Source organism: Mastigoproctus giganteus, chromosome 7 (assembly GCF_048544385.1).
Source record: "Mastigoproctus giganteus isolate SK-2022 chromosome 7, ASM4854438v1, whole genome shotgun sequence".
Lineage (NCBI taxonomy): Eukaryota > Metazoa > Arthropoda > Arachnida > Uropygi > Thelyphonidae > Mastigoproctus > Mastigoproctus giganteus.
The window spans coordinates 88256374-88274790 of NC_143581.1; the positions used below are offsets into that span (position 1 = coordinate 88256374).

At 39.6% G+C, this 18417-nt stretch overlaps 1 protein-coding gene across 1 annotated transcript in view; it reads left to right on the forward strand.

Annotated features, from left to right (window-relative positions):
• Positions 1-18417, forward strand: part of Adsl (adenylosuccinate lyase) — a 237367-nt gene that overhangs the window by 177370 nt on the left and 41580 nt on the right. Inside the window, exon 9 of the mRNA XM_090376996.1 lies at positions 16700-16880. Within this exon, the coding sequence (XP_090233122.1) occupies positions 16700-16880 (181 nt within the window). The remainder of the gene's footprint in view (positions 1-16699; positions 16881-18417) is intronic.

Genomic DNA, 18417 nt, shown 5'->3' on the forward strand with positions numbered 1-18417 from the left:
GCCAGGAGCGAAAATTGATGAGTAGAGGAGATATCATCTTTTAAGGGCACAAAAGGTGACATTGCTGTACACGTTGGCATTAATGACCTTAAGAATAAGAGACCTGCAGATTTACTTAAGGATATCTCCAAATAGGCCTACAAGGCTGGGACAATTCATATTGAACAATTAGACTTTACACCAGCCAGTATTCAAATAAACAAATTTCAATCCTGCAACTAAAACACTTTATTTACAATAAAATAAAATACAAGCGTATGAAATGAAATGAAATAAAATAAAATATATAGCAGTCTAAAACTGATGTGATTTAATTTACAATAAAATAAAAAAAATATATAAAATAAAATATGATGATAAAAGCGATAAAAAACAGTTAATAAAATACCGTAACAACTGTAGCTTTTGGAGACAGCGGTCTCCTTTCTCAACAGCATATTTCTGCTGTGTGGCAGATCCACAGCACTCGTCACATGGTTCCTCAGGAATATGGCTGGAATTTCCCATTTATGCACCGGAACCAGAAATGGCTCGGGAGCACGCTAGCTGAAACCGTTCATCTCGCCCAAGAACAACGGTTTCAAAGAGGGGATGTGAGCGTACACCCTTGTCTCTATTAATGGAATTGCTAGCTGCCCCAATATGTAAACTCTCAAGCCATTTACGGTCCCAGAACCCCTGTGCATAATCCATGATGACAGCATCCTCCGGGGGCATTTGATGTTGCTTCTCCCAGAAGTGCTCTGCCACAGCAGACTTCCTATAGTTTGCAGACTTTATTGCATTCATATGCTCCTCCAGACGGTTTTTCAGTCGTCAACCCGTCTCACCTACATAACACACCCCACAATCCGGGCATTTAATTTCGTATACCACCCCACCATAGCCGAGTGGGCAGGAGCGGGAGTGCAGTAGCACACGTTCTTTGAGTAGACCGGGGTTCAAGCCCCTGACTGCTGAATACGGTCGATCTGCCAACCCGCACTGGACCAGCGTGGCAGATTATGGTCCATTTCCCTCAGCATGAATTGTTGAGGAGGCATCCATCCTGCAGTGGTTGATAATTGCTGCACTTTACTTTTTTACCACCCCACTGTTGGCTTCTTTCGTTATGGGGTCTTTGGCACAAGATATCACTGTGTACAACCTCCGTCCTGGGAGTTGCACACAGCGTATCTGGCACCCCCGAATTATTCGTGCAATGTGGTCTGAAAGGCCCAGATAGTAGGGAATGTATGCAGTGCTCACAGGGGCGAACGGCTCAGTATGGGTGGACTCCGTTCCTCCAATAACCTCTGGGGGTAGCCGCATTTCTTGAGGTCTGCGGTGACATGAATAATTTTGTTATCTCTGTCCTCGGAGGTGCTACAGTGGGACCACACACTATATACTAAAGCCTTGACAACACTACCCTTGTGTTGGCTGGCTTGTGCCGAGGTATAATGAGTATATTGATCTCGGCACATGGGCTTTCTAAACACCTCGGTCTTGAGCCTACAACCATCCCTAATAACCAACACGTCAAGGAATGGTAGGGTTCCCTCTGCTTCCACCTCAGAAGTAAATTTAATAAAAGGGGAGAAGCTATTAAGTACATCAAGTATCTGATCCTCCGGCGTCTCCGTAGCCAGGTGGGAAGGAGCAGCAGTGCGTAGCACACGCTTCTTGATTAGACTGGGGTTTGAGCCCATCACCACCAAATACGGAGGATGCGGAAAGGTCAGGGAATGACCACCGCATATTCCCCGAGCAATATGGCCTTAGTTGCTAATGCTCCTAAAAACCAAAATAACGTAACATCTGATCCTCCCTCCCCTTTTGTATAATGGTGAATATGTCATCAACAAATCTTTTCCATTTATGCATGGGAAATTCCAAACCCTCAAAAATTCTAACTTCCAACTCTTCCAAAGCTAAGTTAGCCGCTATGGCACTAATGGGGGAAACCCATGGCTGTGCCATGGACCTGCTTATACATGACATCTTGGAAAACCATGGTGGTACTGGATAAACAAAACTCCACACCCTCACAAATATCATTAACACTAAGAGGAGACCTAGTACTTAACAAAACATCCCCAAGATACATAAAGTGGTACGCCCACTTTATGTATCTTGGGGAGCCCGTAGAATCTGGGTAATCGGCATCCAGCAGCATGTAATGACCAATATACCTCCTTGGATATCCATCCTGACTTGTGCCAACGCTGTATAAGGTTATTCACTTGTCGCTCCAAACTAACCAACGGATTTCTATGGACGACTTTATACGTAGTGGTATCTTGCAATAATTCCAAAGTTTTATTAAAATATTGCTCCTTGCCTAAAATAACTGTAGCTCTACCCTTGTCCGCGGGTAAGACTATGATTTCGTCATCTTGTTTAAGTTCCCTCAAAGCTGCTTACCCAGATTCTATGGGCTCCCCACAATACATAAAGTGGGCATACCACTCAGGCCAATTGTATCATTTGTAAATAGTCCCGCGTATGCTCTATCAAGGTACCTAGCCAAGTTGATCGCACCCGTAGTAGGACTTTCCAACTTTGTTATGAAGAATAGCAAAGAGTTTGTGGATTTTATAAAAGGACAGACTGTACGAGAAGACGAAATTATGATTTCTTATGATTTTCTTTACTTAACAAGTACAGGTCACTGTTGAACAAAAGCCGAGAATTAGGGTTGAATTTGAAAGTGTCTGCAATTCTGCCTAGACACGATAGGAAGGAGTATATGATGACAGCCTTGTCGATCAATTCGGCCCTGGAAAGATTGTGCAAGGCTCAAGGGGTAGAATTTTTTTTCAGCCTGGTCTGTACTTGTTAACAGGAGAGATTGCTTCTACCGGGATGGGTTACACTTAAATAGAAAGGGTGCAAGAATATTTGCTGATGCTATCGAGGCAGTGTTAGGTGGGTCGGAAAACTGCTAGCTTGGGGGGAGACAAAGACCAATAGATTGACAATAGCCACTGGCAGAGGTGAAAGAGATTCTTGCACTGCTTCTATTAGAATGAGCAGAAGCCTGAAAAACAAGATGCATGATATTTCAGAGACTGCTGGGAGCCATTGCAGTACAAGTAAACACATGGGTTGTGTTACGGTAGCTAAGAATAGAAAAAGGTGCAGATATACTCGTGTGTACACCAATGCTAGGAGTTTAGTAAATAAATTTGATGAATTTGAGGTATTGCTCAAAACATCAAAGGCAGATATTGTTGGGATATCAGAGACGTGGTGTCACACAGATATAAGGGATGCAGAACTGGAATTTGGGGAGTACAACGTCTACAGAAAGGATAGTGGGATAGGAAGGGGGGAGGGGTTATGCTATTAGTTAAGAAACACATAAAAACCAAGGAAGTGAAGCCAGTCGACATCGCTGGACAGTGCAGTGTTGAGTCAGTTTGGTGTGACATAAGCATTGGGAGATCAAAATTGAGAGTAGGAGTGTGCTATAGGCCTAATGACTCTGATCAGTATAATAAGAAACTGTACATGGAAATAGAGTGGGCCAGTAAATCAGAGAGTCGTATAATGGGAGATTTTAATTTCCCAGATATTGACTGGAATTTGGGGGCTGGTCACTCACACACTAGCAGGGCTTTTGTGGATTTATTGGATGATTGTTTTCTACATCAGCATGTTCGGGAGGCAACTAGAGGGAGTAATACTCTTGATTTCATTATCAGCAGTGATTCTTCATGCATTAAGAATCTGCAGATAAATGAACCACTAGGTGGCAGTGATCACAGTGTGCTGAAGTGGGATTTACTCAAAGAGGTAACTACCATTAGGGGTAAAGGGAAGGGTTATTGCTTCCGTAAAGGCGACTACGATGGACTGAGACAGTATTTAAATTCTATACAGTGGGACCAACTGATGATGTTACCAACAGCAAATTCAAAATGGGAAGCATTCAAAGAACTTATCTTGGAAGCTACTAGGCTTTACATACCAACTAAGAAATATTGTTCAAGGTTTAGGCCAAAATGGATGTCAGGTGAACTAATGAGGCATATGGCAGAGAAGAAAAATCATGGGATACTTACAAATTAACACATGACACAGAAGCCTATGATAGATACAAGTTGATATGCAACCAAGTTACAAAGGAGGTTAGGCAGGCGAAGGCAGATTACGAGAAATCCTTGGCAAGGGATGCAAAGAAAAACAGCAAATAGTTCTTTACTTATGTAAACTCTAGAAGGAAGGGGATGAATCAGATTGGTCCACTTGATATTGATGGGTCAACTGTTGATGATCCTGCTCAGGTAGCTAACAAACTAAATGAATATTTTGCATCGACATTCACACATGAGTTATTCAGCAAGGGGAATGCCAGAGGTGTATTCAACTCTAGCAGTAAGCTACAGAATCTTGAAATAACTGGGAGTAAAGTGGAGGAGAAACTGTTGAAGATGAACACAAGAAAGGCATCCGGGGTGGATGGGATCTATCCAGTTATATTAAAGGAGGCAGCAAAGGAAGTAAGCAAACCCTTAGCTATAATTATGAGAGCTTCCTTGGACTCAGGGGAGGTACCCATAGACTGGAAATGTGCAAATGTGACCCTAATTCACAAGGGAGGATCAAAGGCTGACACAAGTAATTATAGACCTGTGAGCTTAACTTCTGTTCCAGGAAAATTAATGGAGGCACTGGTTAAAGAAGCAGTGCAGGATCATTTAGACAAGACTTCAGTTATAGCTCGGACACAGCATGGCTTTGTTAAGGGGAAGTCTTGCCTGACCAATTTGATTGGATACTATGATGCAGTCACAAAAGAACTGGATGCAGGGAATAGCTTTGATATTATATACTTGGATCTTAGAAAGGCTTTTGATACTGTTGCACATGGAAGACTGCTACACAAATTGGAGCAGTGTGACATTGGAGGCAAATTGCTGCTATGGATAAAGGGGTGGTTGAGGGGGAGAAGACAGAGAGTGGTAATCAGTGGACTAATGTTATTAGTGGAGTCCCTCAGGGCTCAGTGTTGGGTCCATTATTGTTTTCTGTATTTATAAATGATATTGATGATGGTATATCAAGCTTAATGTCCAAGTTTGCAGACGATACAAAGGTTGGCAGGGTTGTCAAGGACACTATTGACACTATGCTGCTGCAACAGGATCTGGAAAGGTTGAGCAGATGGGCTGAGAGGTGGCAAATGAAGTTTAACATTGACAAATGTAAGGTACTACACATGGGAAACAACATCCCCAGAGCAACGTATCAACTCTGTGGTACTACACTGACGGTGGTTGTGCAGGCAGATATAAGTTCTCTGAGCAGTGCAGACGGGCTGCAAGAGTAGCTCATGGAGTGTTGTCAATGATATACAGGAATTTTTCCAGCAGAGATAAGGAGGTGATTATTCCCGTGTATAAGGCAATGGTCAGGCCACACCTAGAGTACTGTATACAGGTCTGGAGGCTTATTTCAAGAAGGATGTAGAGCTGCTGGAACGAGTACAGAGAAGGGCAACAAGATTAGTGAATGGAACAAAGGGGTGCTCTAGCGAAGAAAGGCTTAAGTTTTGCAAATTACAGTGTCTGGAGACTAGGCACCAGCGAGGTGATCTGATAGAGGTGTATAAAGCCTTGAATGGTTTGAGCATGCTCAATGATGATGGGACTCTTCCTCTAGCTCAGAATAATTACCTGAGAGGGCATAAATTCAAATTGAAGAAAGACAGATGTAGGCTAGGTGTGCGGAAATTTGCCTTTAGCCAGCGGGTGGTTGGTTGGTGGAACAGACTTCCATCCCTTGTAGTGGAGGTTGATAGCCTAAATAAGTTTAAGTTTAAGTTTGATGTTACATCATTGTTCACTTGCATCCCTATTAAATTCGGAGTCCAATGTGTTAGAATGGCATTAGAAAAGGATGTTTTTTTATGTACTAGGTACTAGGTCTCCTCTTAGTGTTAATGATATTTGTGAGGGTGTGGGAGTTTTGTTTATCCAGTACCACCAGGTTTTTCCAAGATGTCATGTATAAGCAGCAGGTTCATGGCACAGACATGGGTTCCCCCCATTAGTGCCATAGTGGCTAACTTAGCTTTGGAAGAGTTGGAAGTTAGAATTTTTGAGGGTTTGGAATTTTCCATGCATAAATGGAAAAGATTTGTTGATGACACATTCACCATTATACAAAAGGGGAGGGAAGATCAGATACTTGATGTACTTAAAAGGTTCTCCCCCTTTTATTAAATTTACTTCTGAGGTGGAAGCAGAGGGAACCCTACCATTCCTTGACGTGTTGGTTATTAGGGATGGTTGTAGGCTCAAGACCGAGGTGTTTAGAAAGCCCATGTGCCGAGGTCAATATACTCATTATACCTCGGCACAATCCAGCCAACACAAGGGTAGTGTTGTCAAGGCTTTAGTAGATAGGGTGTGGTCCCACTGTAGCACCTCCGAGGACAGAGATAACGAAATTATTCATGTCACCGCAGACCTCAAGAAATGCGGCTACCCCCAGAGGGTATTGGACAGAATTATTGGAGGAGCGGAGTCCACCCGTACTGAGCCGTTCGCCCCTGTGAGCACTGCATACATTCCCTACTATTCGGGCCTTTCAGACCACATTTCACGAATAATTTGGGGGTGCCAGATAACGCTGTGTGCAACTCCCGGGACGGAAGTTGTACACAGTGATATCTTGTGTCAAAGACCCCATAACGAAAGAAGCCAACAGTGGGGTGGTATACGAAATTAAATGCCCGGATTGTGGGGTGTGTTATGTAGGTGAGACGGGGGCGATGACTGAAAGACCGTCTGGGGGAGCATATGAATGCAATAAAGTCCGCAAACTATGCGAAGTCTGCCATGGCAGAACACTTCTGGGAGAAGCAACATCAAATCTCCCCGGAGGATGCTGTCATCACGGATCATGCACAGAGGTTCTGGGACCGTAAATGGCTTGAGAGTTTACGTATTGAGGCAGCTAGCAATTCCATTAATAGGGACCAGGGTATATGCTTACATCCCCTCTTTGAAACCGTTGTTCTTGGGCGAGATGAATGGTTTCAGCTAGCATGCTCCCGAGCCATTTCCGGTGCCGGTGCATAAATGGGAAATTCCAGCCATATTCCCGAGGAACCATGTGACGAGTGCCATGGATCTGCTATTTAAGGCCACATAGCAGAAATATGCTGTTAAGAAAGGAGACCACTGTCTCCGAAATCTGCAGTTGTTACGGTATTTTATTAACTGTTTTTATCGCTTTTATCATCATATTTTATTTTATATATATATTTTTATTTTATTGTAAATTAAATCACATCAGTTTTAGACTACTATATATTTTATTTTATTTCATTTCATTTTATAAGCTTGAATTTTTTAAAATTGTAAATAAAGTGTTTTAGTTGCAGGATTGAAATTTGTTTATTTGAATACCGGCTGGTGTAAAGTCTAATTGTTCAATATAAGATTTACTTAAATCTGCTTTAATCTGCTCAATGCTTAAAAAAGTCACGAGTTGGGGTTAAATTTGAAAGTGTCTATAATTCTGCCCAGACACGATAGGAGGGAATATATGATGAGAGCCTTTCAATCGATTGGGCACTGGAGAGATTGTGTAAGGCTCGTGGGGGTAGAATTTTTTTCCGTGTGGTCAGTGATTGTTAACAGGGGATTGCTTGTACAAGGAAGGGATACACTTAAATAGAAACGATGCAAGAATATTTGCAGATTCTCTCCAGGCAGTGTTAGGTGGGTCGGAAAACTGCTAGCTTGGGGGAATTCACAGACTAAAAGATTAACAGTAGCTGCAGGCAGAGGCTAAAGTGATACTTGCACTACTTCTATTGGAATGAGCAGCAGCCTAGAGAGCAAGTTGATGGGGATTTCAAGAACTGCTGGAAGTCATCGTGGAACAAGTAAATTCATGGGCTGTATTAAGAACAGGCATGCACCTGTTCTAACTAAGAGTAAGAACAGGTGCGTGCATGCATGCTTGCATGTACACCAATGCTAGAAGTATAGTAAATAAATTTGATGAATTTGAAGTGCTGATCAAGAAATAGAGTGGGCTATCAAATGCTGATATTGTTGGGATATCAGAGACATGGTGTCACATAGATATAAGTGGTAGGAAGGGAGGAGGGATTATGCTGTTAGTTAAGAACCATAAAATGTAAGGAAGTGCATCCAGTTGACATGGGTGGACAGTGCAATATTCAGTCAGTTTGGTGTGACATAAACACTGGGAAAGGGAAAATGAGAGTAGGAGTGTATAGGCCTAATGGCTCTGATGAGTACAATGAACAATTGTGCAGAGAAATAGTGCGCTGTAGTCAGAATGTCTAGTAATGGGAGATTTTACTTTCTAGATACTGACTGGAACTTATGGGTTGGTCACTTGCACGCTAGCAAGACTTTTGCAGATTTATTGGAGGATTGTTTTCTATAGCAACATGTTTGAGGGGCAACCAGAGGGAGTAATGCTCTTGATCTGATTATCAGCAGTGATTATTCACGTCTAAAGAATTTGCAGATAAAGGAACTACTAGGTAGCAGTGATCACAGTGTACCGATGTGGGATTTACTTAAAGATGTAACTATCATCAGGAGTAAAGGGAAGGGTTTTTGCTTTCGTAAAGGCGACTACGGTGGTCTTAGAGATCTTTTAGGTTCTATACATTGGGACCAACTGGTGATGTTACTATCATCAAATTCTAAATGGGAAGCATTCAAAGAAGTAATTTTGGAAGCGGCTAGACTTTTTGTTCCAACTAAAATACTGCTCTAGGTTTAGGCCCAAATCGATGTCAGTTGAACTAATGAGACTCGTAGCAGAGAAGAAATATGCATGGGATGCACATAAATTGTCAGGCGACACAGAAGCCTATGGTAGATACAAGCTAGTCTGCAATCAAGTCACAAGGGAGGTTGGGCAAGTGAAGACAGATTATGAAAAATCTTTGGCAAAGGATACAAAGAAAAACAGCAAACACTTTTTTACTTATATAAACTCTAAAAGGAAAGGGATGAATCAGATTGGTCCACTCGATATCAATGGTTTGACTGTAGATGATCATTCTCAGATAGCTCCCGAACTAAATGAGTATTTTGCATCTACATTCACACATGAGGAGTTATTCAAGGAGGAGGAGAGAGCCAGATGTTTATCAAACTCTAACAGTTAGTTAAATGATTTTATATAACTGAGAGCAAAGTGAAGGAGAAACTGTTGAAGTTGAACATAAGAAAGGCACCTGGAGTGGATGGGATCTATCCAGTTATATTAAAGGAGGCAGCAAAGGAAGTAAGCAAACCCTTAGCCACAATTATGAGGGCTTCCTTGGACTCAGGGAAGGTGCCCATGGACTGGAGGTGTGCAAATGTATCTCCAATTCACAAAGGGGGATCAAAGGGTGGCACAAGTAATTACAGATCTGTTAGTTTGACTTCTGTTCCAGGGAAAATAATGGAGTCACTGATTAAAGAAGCATTGCAGGATCATTTAGACAAGACTACAGCAATAATTCAGACACAGAATGGATTTGTCAAGGGGAAGTCTTGTCTGACCAATTTGATTATATACTATGATGTGGTCACAAAGGAACTGGATGCAAAAAATAAGACTGTTGTACAAACTGGAGCAGTATGGCATTAAGGGCAAGTTGCTATAATGGATAAAAGGAAGGTTGAGTGGGAGAAGAAAGAGAGTGGCGATCAATGGGTAATGCTCTATGTGGACTAATGTTATTAGTGGTGTCCCTCAGGGTTAGGTGTTGGGCCCATTGTTGTTTTTTATATTTATAAATGATATTGATGAAGGTATATCAAACTTAATGTCAAAGTTTGCAGATGTTACAAAGGTTGGCAGGGTTGTTGATAGCAACAATGATAGTATGGTGCTGCAACAGGATCTGGAAAAGTTGGGTAGATGGGCTGAAAAGTGGCAACTGAAGTTTAACATTGACAAATGCAAATTACTACATATGGGTAGCAGTAACCCCAGAGAAATACACCAACTATGTGGTGTTACACTCCATCATCTGGAACAGAACTGAATCATTGGTTTAACTATGATCACCTACAAAAGTGATTGGAATTATGTAGGAAACACAGCATTATTTTTAACCTATCAGCCATCATATGAAAAGTTGAAAATTCAACAAAAATAATTCAAAACTCTTATGTTTTTTTGGATGCCACCTATATTTTTAATCTTTTCTGAACACAACTGAGAAAAATCCATGTTCTATATTAAAAATATATACTTTTAATCAATTTTTGAAACTTAAATAGCCCCTTTATACCTGTCAACAAATGAATGTAAGTTTAAAAACAGCACCTGTCAACTTATGTTTTGATTTGACAAGAGCATGTCACTAACAGGAGTGTTTGCTGCATGAAATGGTAAGCATATGTAAACAGTTTGATTCCTGATGATGCATCAATGTCACGAAGCTGGAGAGTGTTACTGATTACTAATGATATTAAGAGTAGGAGACCGGCGGAATTACTTAGCAAATACAGGTCACTGTTGAAAAAAAGCCGTGAATTAGGGTTGAATTTGAAAGTGTCTGCAATTCTGCCCAGACACGATAGGAGGGAGTATATGATGAGAGCCTTGTCGATCAATTCGGCCCTGGAGGGATTGTGCATGGCTCAAGGGGTAGAATATTTTTCAGCCTGGTCTGTACTTGTTAACAGGAGAGATTGCTTCTACAGGGATGGGATACACTTAAATAGAAAGGGTGCAAGAATTTTTGCTGATGCTGTCGAGGCAGAGTTAGGTGGGTCGGAAAACTGCTAGTTGGGGGGGATACAAGGACTAATAGATTAACAGTAGCCACTGGCAGAGGTGGAAGTGATTCTTGCACTGCTTCTATTGGAATGAGCAGAAGCCTGAAAAACAAGATGCATGATATTTCAGAGACTGCTGGGAGTCATTGCGGTACAAGTAAACACATGGGTTGTGTTGGGGTAGCCAAGAATAGAAACAGGTGCATGTATACCTGCGTGTACACCAATGCTAGGAGTTTGGTAAATAAATTTGATGAATTTGAGGTATTGCTCAAAACATCAAAGGCAGATATCGTTGGGATATCAGAGACGTGGTGTCACACAGATATAAGGAATGCGGAACTGGAATTTGGGGAATACAATGTGTATAGAAAGGATAGACAGGACAGGAGGGGAGGAGGGGTTATGCTATTAGTTAAGAAACACATAAAGTCCAAGGAAGTGAAGCCAGTCGACATCGATGGACAAGGCAGTGTCGAGTCAGTTTGGTGTGACATAAGCATAGGGAAATCAAAATTGAGAGTAGGAGTGTGCTATAGGCCAAATGACTCTGATGAGTATAATAAGCTATTGTACAGGGAAATAGAGTGGGCCAGTAAATCAGAGTCTTATAATGAGGGATTTTAATTTCCCAGATATTGACTGGAATTTGTGAGTTGGTCACTCGCACGCTAGCAAGGCTTTTGTGGATTTATTGGATGATTGTTTTTTACATCAGCATGTTCGTGAGGCAACAAGAGGGAGCAATACTCTTGATCTGATTATCAGTAGTGATTCTTCATGCATTAAGAATCTGCAGATAAATGAACCACTAGGTGGCAGTGATCACAGTGTGTTGAAGTCGGATTTACTCAAGGAGGTAACTACCATCAGAGGTAAAGGGAAGGGTTTTTGTTTTCGTAAAGGCGACTATGATGGTCTGAGACAGTATTTAAATTCTATACAGTGGGACCAACTGATGATGTTACCAACAGCAAACTCAAAATGGGAAGCATTCAAGGAACTAATCTTGGAGGCTACCAGGCTTTACATACCAACTAAGAAATATTGTTCAAGGTTTAGGCCTAAATGGTTGTCAGATGAACTAATAAGACATGTGGCAGAGAAGAAAAATGCATGGGATACATACAAATTAATGGGTGAGATGGAAGCCTATGATAGATATAAGTTGGTCTGTAACCAAGTCACAAAGGAGATTAGGCAGGCAAAGGCAGACTAAGAAAAATCCTTGGCAAAGGATGCAAAGAAAAACAGAAAAGAGTTCTTTACCTATTTAAACTCAAGAAGGAAAGGGATGAATCAGATTGGTCCACTGGATATTGATGGTTCAACAGTTGAGGATCCTGCTCAGGTGGCTAACAATCTAAATGAGTATTTTGCATCTACATTCACGCATGAGGAGTTATTCAGGAAGGAGAATGATGTAGGTAAAGTAAACATTGGCAGTGAGCTGGATGATTTTGTAATAACTGAGAGGAAAGTGGAGGAGAGATTGTTGAGGATAAACATAAAAAAGGCACCTGGGGTGGATGGGTTATATTAAAGTTATATTAAAGGAGTTATATTAAAGCACCAGTTATATTAAAGGAGGCAGCAAAGGAGGTAAGCAAACCCCTAGCCATAATTATGACAGCTTCTTTGGACTCAGGGGAGGTACCCATAGACTGGAGATGTGCAAATGTAACCCCAATTCACAAAGGAGGATCAAAGGCTGACACAAGTAATTATAGACCTGTTAGTTTAACTTCTGTTCCAGGTAAATTAATGGAGGCACTGGTTAAAGAAGCACTGCAGGATCATCTAGACAAGAATTCAGTTATAGCTCAGACGCAGCATGGTTTTGTTAAGGGCAGGTCTTGCCTGACCAATTTGATTGGATACTATGATGTAGTCACAAAAGAACTGGATGCAGGGAATAACTTTGATATTATATATTTGGATCTTAGAAAGGCTTTTGATACTGTTGCACATGGAAGACTGCTGCACAAATTGGAGCAGTGTGGCATTGGAGGCAAATTGCTGCTATGGATAAGGGGATGGTTGAGTGGCAGAAGACAGAGAGTGGTAATCAATGGATACTGCTCAACGTGGACTAATGTTATTAGTGGAGTTCCTCAGGGTTCAGTGTTGGGTCCGTTGTTGTTTTCGGTGTTTATGAATGATATTGATGATGGGATATCAAGTTTAATGTCCAAATTTGCAGATGATACAAAGGTTGGCAGGGTTTTTAAGGACACCACTGACGCTACGCTGCTGCAACAGGATCTGGAAAGGTTGAACAGATGGGCTGAGAGGTGGCAAATGAAGTTTAACATTGACAAATGTAAAGTACTACATATGGGAAACAGTAACCCCAGAGCAACGTATCAACTCTGCGGTACTACACTGACAGTGGTGGAGAATGAAAAGGACCTGGGGGTAATTGTGCAGGCAGATATGAAGTTCTCTGAGCAGTGCAGACGAGCTGCAAGAGTAGCTCATGGTGTCTTGTCAATGATATACAGGAATTTTTCTAGCAGGGATAAGGAGGTGATTATTCCCTTGTATAAGGCAATGATTAGGCCACATCTTGAGTACTGTATACAGGTCTGGAGGCCTCATTTCAAGAAGAATGTAGAGCTGCTGGAACGAGTACAGAGAAGGGTAACAAGATTAGTGAATGGAACAAAGGGTGGCTCTTACGAAGAAAGGCTTAAGTTTTGCAAATTACAGAGTCTGGAGACTAGGCACCGGCGAGGTGATCTGATAGAGGTGTATAAGGCTTTGAATGGTTTGAGCATGCTCAATGCCAATGGGATTCTTCATCTTGCTCAGAATAATCACCTGAGAGGGCATAAATTCAAATTGAGGAAGGACGGATGTCGGATAGATGTGCGCAAATTTGCCTTTGGCCAGCGGGTGGTTGGTTGGTGGAACCGACTTCCATCACTTGTTGTTGAAGTTGATAGCCTAAACAAATTTAAGGCTCAACTGGACAGGTATTTCGAGCGAACGGAGGGGTGAAATGGGAGTGGTGTTTTTTTTTTTTTTTTTTTTGGCTGATGCTGAATAAGCTTGCTTTCTTGCATCATATGCCTCTGCTAATGCTAAATTGGAGGGAAGCATGCATCAGTAAAGTGAACTTAAAATCAATAACCCTTTGTATGTCAATCAACATTTGCACATAGGTTTAACTGAATTATTATTTTTTCCTAACTGTATGACAATTAACAGACATTTCTGTAATTTTGTGCAGAGAAATTAAAGAAGCCATTTTCACTAACTGGTATTAAGAGTTTCAGCTGTGTAGACAGAGAAGATGAAGCACAAATTGCTGAAATATTGTCAGCATCGAATTAACCCCACACATCTAACACAAGGCTAAAGGGAAAATCATTTAACTAACTTGGGTTGCTACTCTGACAGCCATTCATTAGCTGTATGTATGAAATGACTTGACATTGTCTATTTGAATTTTAGCAAAGCATTTGACTTTGTTCTGGATGAGAGGCTATTGCATAAGGTAATAATGGTTGCTCTTAACATTAGAAGTGGGGTCTCCCAATGATCTCTTTTGGGACCACTGTTGTTTTTGATTTTCGTAAATGACATTGAAGGGATAGAGAGTGTGATGTTGTGATAAAGACCAACATCTGCTGTGATTGTACAAGTCAGCCTTATCAGTCATCCATTCACTATTTTCCTCCCATAGCATGTCAAAAAAAGGCTACAGTACAGTCATGCACTTTAAAAAATTCTTTACTATAATTTATGATATAGAATTGCATACAAACTAAAGTTGCGACACCAGTAAATTTTATGAAAAATTTGCCTGCCTAAATTAAGACCAAGTCTCCTCAGAAAGAAAATTAAAATAAATTAACTGCTAATTTGTCTTGAATCATGGTCTGAAAGCTGTTGTACTCGGTGGGTGTTCGGGTTACTATGATAGTGCAAGTCAATCTTCTATTCACTTTTTCTTCCTATAACATGTTAAAAGGTTGCTTGATTTTAAAACACCTCATAATAAAATGCTTAGTCAAAACACCATGGGAAAAATGTTGAGTTAATACACTAAACAAAAAAATTAGCAATTATTAATTTTATTTAATTTCTACAAAACACATTACAGTTTATGAATTAAGAATGCCTTTTTTTTTTTTTTCTTAAATTAAGAATAAGATAAGTGGAAAATATCCCATCAGAATCCCATCAGCATTGAGTCTGCTCAATCCATTCAAGCTGATTAAGGCCTTGAATGGATTGAGCAGGCTCGATGCTGATGGGATTCTTTTTCTTGCTCACATTAAAAAACCTGAGGCATAGATTCAAACTGAGGAAAGACAGTTGTAGAATAGGTGTGCAGAAGTTTGCCTTTAGCCAGCGGATAGTTGATTGCTGGAACAAACTTCCATCTGTTGTTGTGGAAGTCGAAAGCTTAAATAAATTCAAGACAGAACCAGACAAACATATGGAATGAATGGATCAGTGAAATGGGCAGGGTTTTTTTTTTTTTTGGCTGATGCTGTATAAGCTGGTTAAGCTGGCTTTCTTGCATCATGTGTCTCTACTAATGCTAATATATAGAGTAATGAAAGGTTACAAAATATATATTAAAAATCAGTGCAGTTTGGGAGTTTAGAGTTGCTATATATTTATAGTTACTTATACTTTAAAATCTTAATCTATGGGATTTCAACATTGAAAGGTACAAGTCTCATTGTAACAAAATCTAGGCCTCAATGTAGGCAAATAGAGCTGTTTTAAATTTGTTATTGATTGCTGTTTGTTTTAATAAATAGAAAAGTATTTATGTTAGGTTTTATGCCCTTTGTGTTGGCTGAGAAAGAGTAAGAATGCTGTCAGCATTTAGTTTACTCAATCCATTTAAAGCCTTTAAACACTCCAATTGGAACTCCTCTCAGGTGCCTATTTTTCAGGCACTGCAGTTTGTACAACTGAAGTCTTTTATGGTAAGAGTACCCTTTTGTGTGCTGACTAATCTCGTTGCTGTTCTTTGCACCCTTTCCAACAGCTCCACTTCCTTCCTAAAATGTCACTGGAAAAGTTAAATTCCACACTATGTAGATAAGATCAAGGTTATCTGAAGGAGTGAACCTTCTGCACTGAGTGCATTGTTGTCTGAAAACTTGCATAGACAAACAGTATGTTAAAATACCAAGTGCAAAAACCTGCTAATAATAATAAAAAAAAACAAAATTTCTTCAGTGTGGGGTTTTTTTTTTTTTTTTTTTATATATTTTACATTGATTTTTTAATGTCAGTTGAAATTTCTGTTCTATGTGGATTAAATGGGTGTGTCCCTACTAAATATAAAAAGGAATTGTTTTTAAGTCTTTCAGTCTCACTAATGAGGTGACAAAAAGCACCAAACTGACTGTATGAAGAGTGGTATTTGTGTTCTTATGCTGGTCATATTGACCAGCATATGAACACAAATACCACTAAAGGTTTGTCAGAAGTTCACCCTATCATGTTCTTTCATTTATTACCAGATCTTGCACTTGATATTTCAATATACTGTTAATCTTCATATTTATATTTTCTGAACCCATGAAAAATGTAATTTGAAGTACTATGCTTTGTTTCTAAGTAATTTGAAGTTTGGAAATCTTGACTTATCTTGCTTAGCACCCTATTTCCCTTTTTGTCAGCCACCAAAGACCTAGTTACATCACAAGATGGAAACTTATTACAATGGCATAAATAACCTGTTTTGCTGGGAGAAGTGTCTGAGCAGACTTAGTTCTGTTAAAAAAGTAATAAAGTCATGGCACTGTGTTAGTTTTATTAAGTCAGGCAATAAATTTTGAAAATATAAGCTAAATCTTAATTTTTTTCAATTCACAAATGAAAAATAAGGTTTGTCAGAAGTTCACCATGTCACATTCTTAAAATAGTGTGGTTCTTGATTTCCCTTTTTATTCACTTTACAGAAGAATCTGTTTATCAGAAGCTTTCCTAACAGCAGACACAGTTTTAACTACATTTCAGAATATAGCTGAAGGACTTATTGTCTATCCGAAAGTTATTGAGCGTCACTTGAATCAGGAACTCCCATTTATGGCTTCAGAAAATGTGATAATGGCAATGGTAAAGGCTGGCAGCAATAGACAGGTAAGAAAACTAAATATGTGATATTAGTGACTATACAAAGAAAATCTATTTCAGTCTTTTTAAAATTAAAGAACTGATCTAGACAAAACTTTCATTATAGTAATCTGAATTCCTCATTGATAAATTTATGTTACTGCAGATGAATTTTGCTTTTAACTCTGACTTTTTTTAGTTTAATTAAAATTCATTATTTTACAATTCAAACTACATGCATGTAGTTTAAAAATAACTATGATTCATAATTACTGCTAATAATTTTTGGAGAATATAATTAAATATATTAAAAAAGGACAATGAAATAAAAATGGTATCTAATGTTATGACTGATGAAATATAAGAGTAATGTCAAAATTGACAGGTTGTGGTTGAACAAACATAACATAAAATACGTGCAGCCCCTATGCTCACATTCCAAATTGGTTCAAAGAGAGACATTAAGTTGAACCTTATTTCTTATAGATGCAATAGTATAAATGGAAGTTCTGTTCCTGGAAGCCCATTTCATACCCTAAAAACACCAAAATTGACTTAAAACAGGGAGAAACTAAATAAAACAATATATATGCATTTACAAATATTTATTAACCAGACAAATATTGAATATTAAGATAAAATGCAGAAAACAGTTTGAAAATTTTTAACCACTTGGGGAGGGGGAGCCACATCTGATTAAACTGCATTTTCATAATCTATTCTAGCAAGAGACCAACTAGGTTGGGGAAACTTTGTTAGAGATGAAATTGGTTTCGAGTGGAGGGTTTTCCTCAGTGAACTGGATTATTTGCAGTCCCTTCTAACAGTGTGTTGTCCTTCTTTAAATTTATTCAGACTGTTCATTTCTGCAACACTAGATGAAAGTTGTTTCTCTGACTGAAAACAAATTTTCTTACATCTATCCTTCAACCACTCTTGTCAGTATTAAATTTAGTTCTGTTATGTATGCCATTAGAGAAAGAGTAAGAACATCACCAGTATTTAACCCATTTAATCATTTAGAGCAGTGGTTCTCAAAGTGGGTGGTGGTTTTACCTAGGGGGGATGCAAAGAAGCAATGGGGGCAGCAGGGGGGAATTCGTGGCCTGACCTTCCCAAGTGTGCTGAGCTGCTTAGGTGAGTCAACTTTGCCAGGCAATGAATCTTTGCTTCTAGCATATATGCGCTTTATAAAAGATGAAAGTTTAGTTCAAGGGTTGTTGTTCTTTGCAAGGCAGTTAGAAACAGATACTAAAGGTGAGTCAATATTTCGCGTTGTTGAGTAGTTCTTTAAAGACAAGAAAATTCCACTTGCTAACATACTTGCTCTTGCGACGAATGGAGCTCCATCAGTGACTGGTTTGACTGTGGAGTTTTTTGAAGAGAAAGATGCTTTTCTCAGTGATAAACTTAAAGATATCAGGTATGGCATTACATATTTGTCTGAACTATTTGCAAAGTTCAGTGAAATGAATTTACAGTTGGAAGGAAATGATATCAACCTTATTAAGGCCAAATCTGTAATATCCACTTTTATTTCAAAGTTAACATTATTCAAGCACAA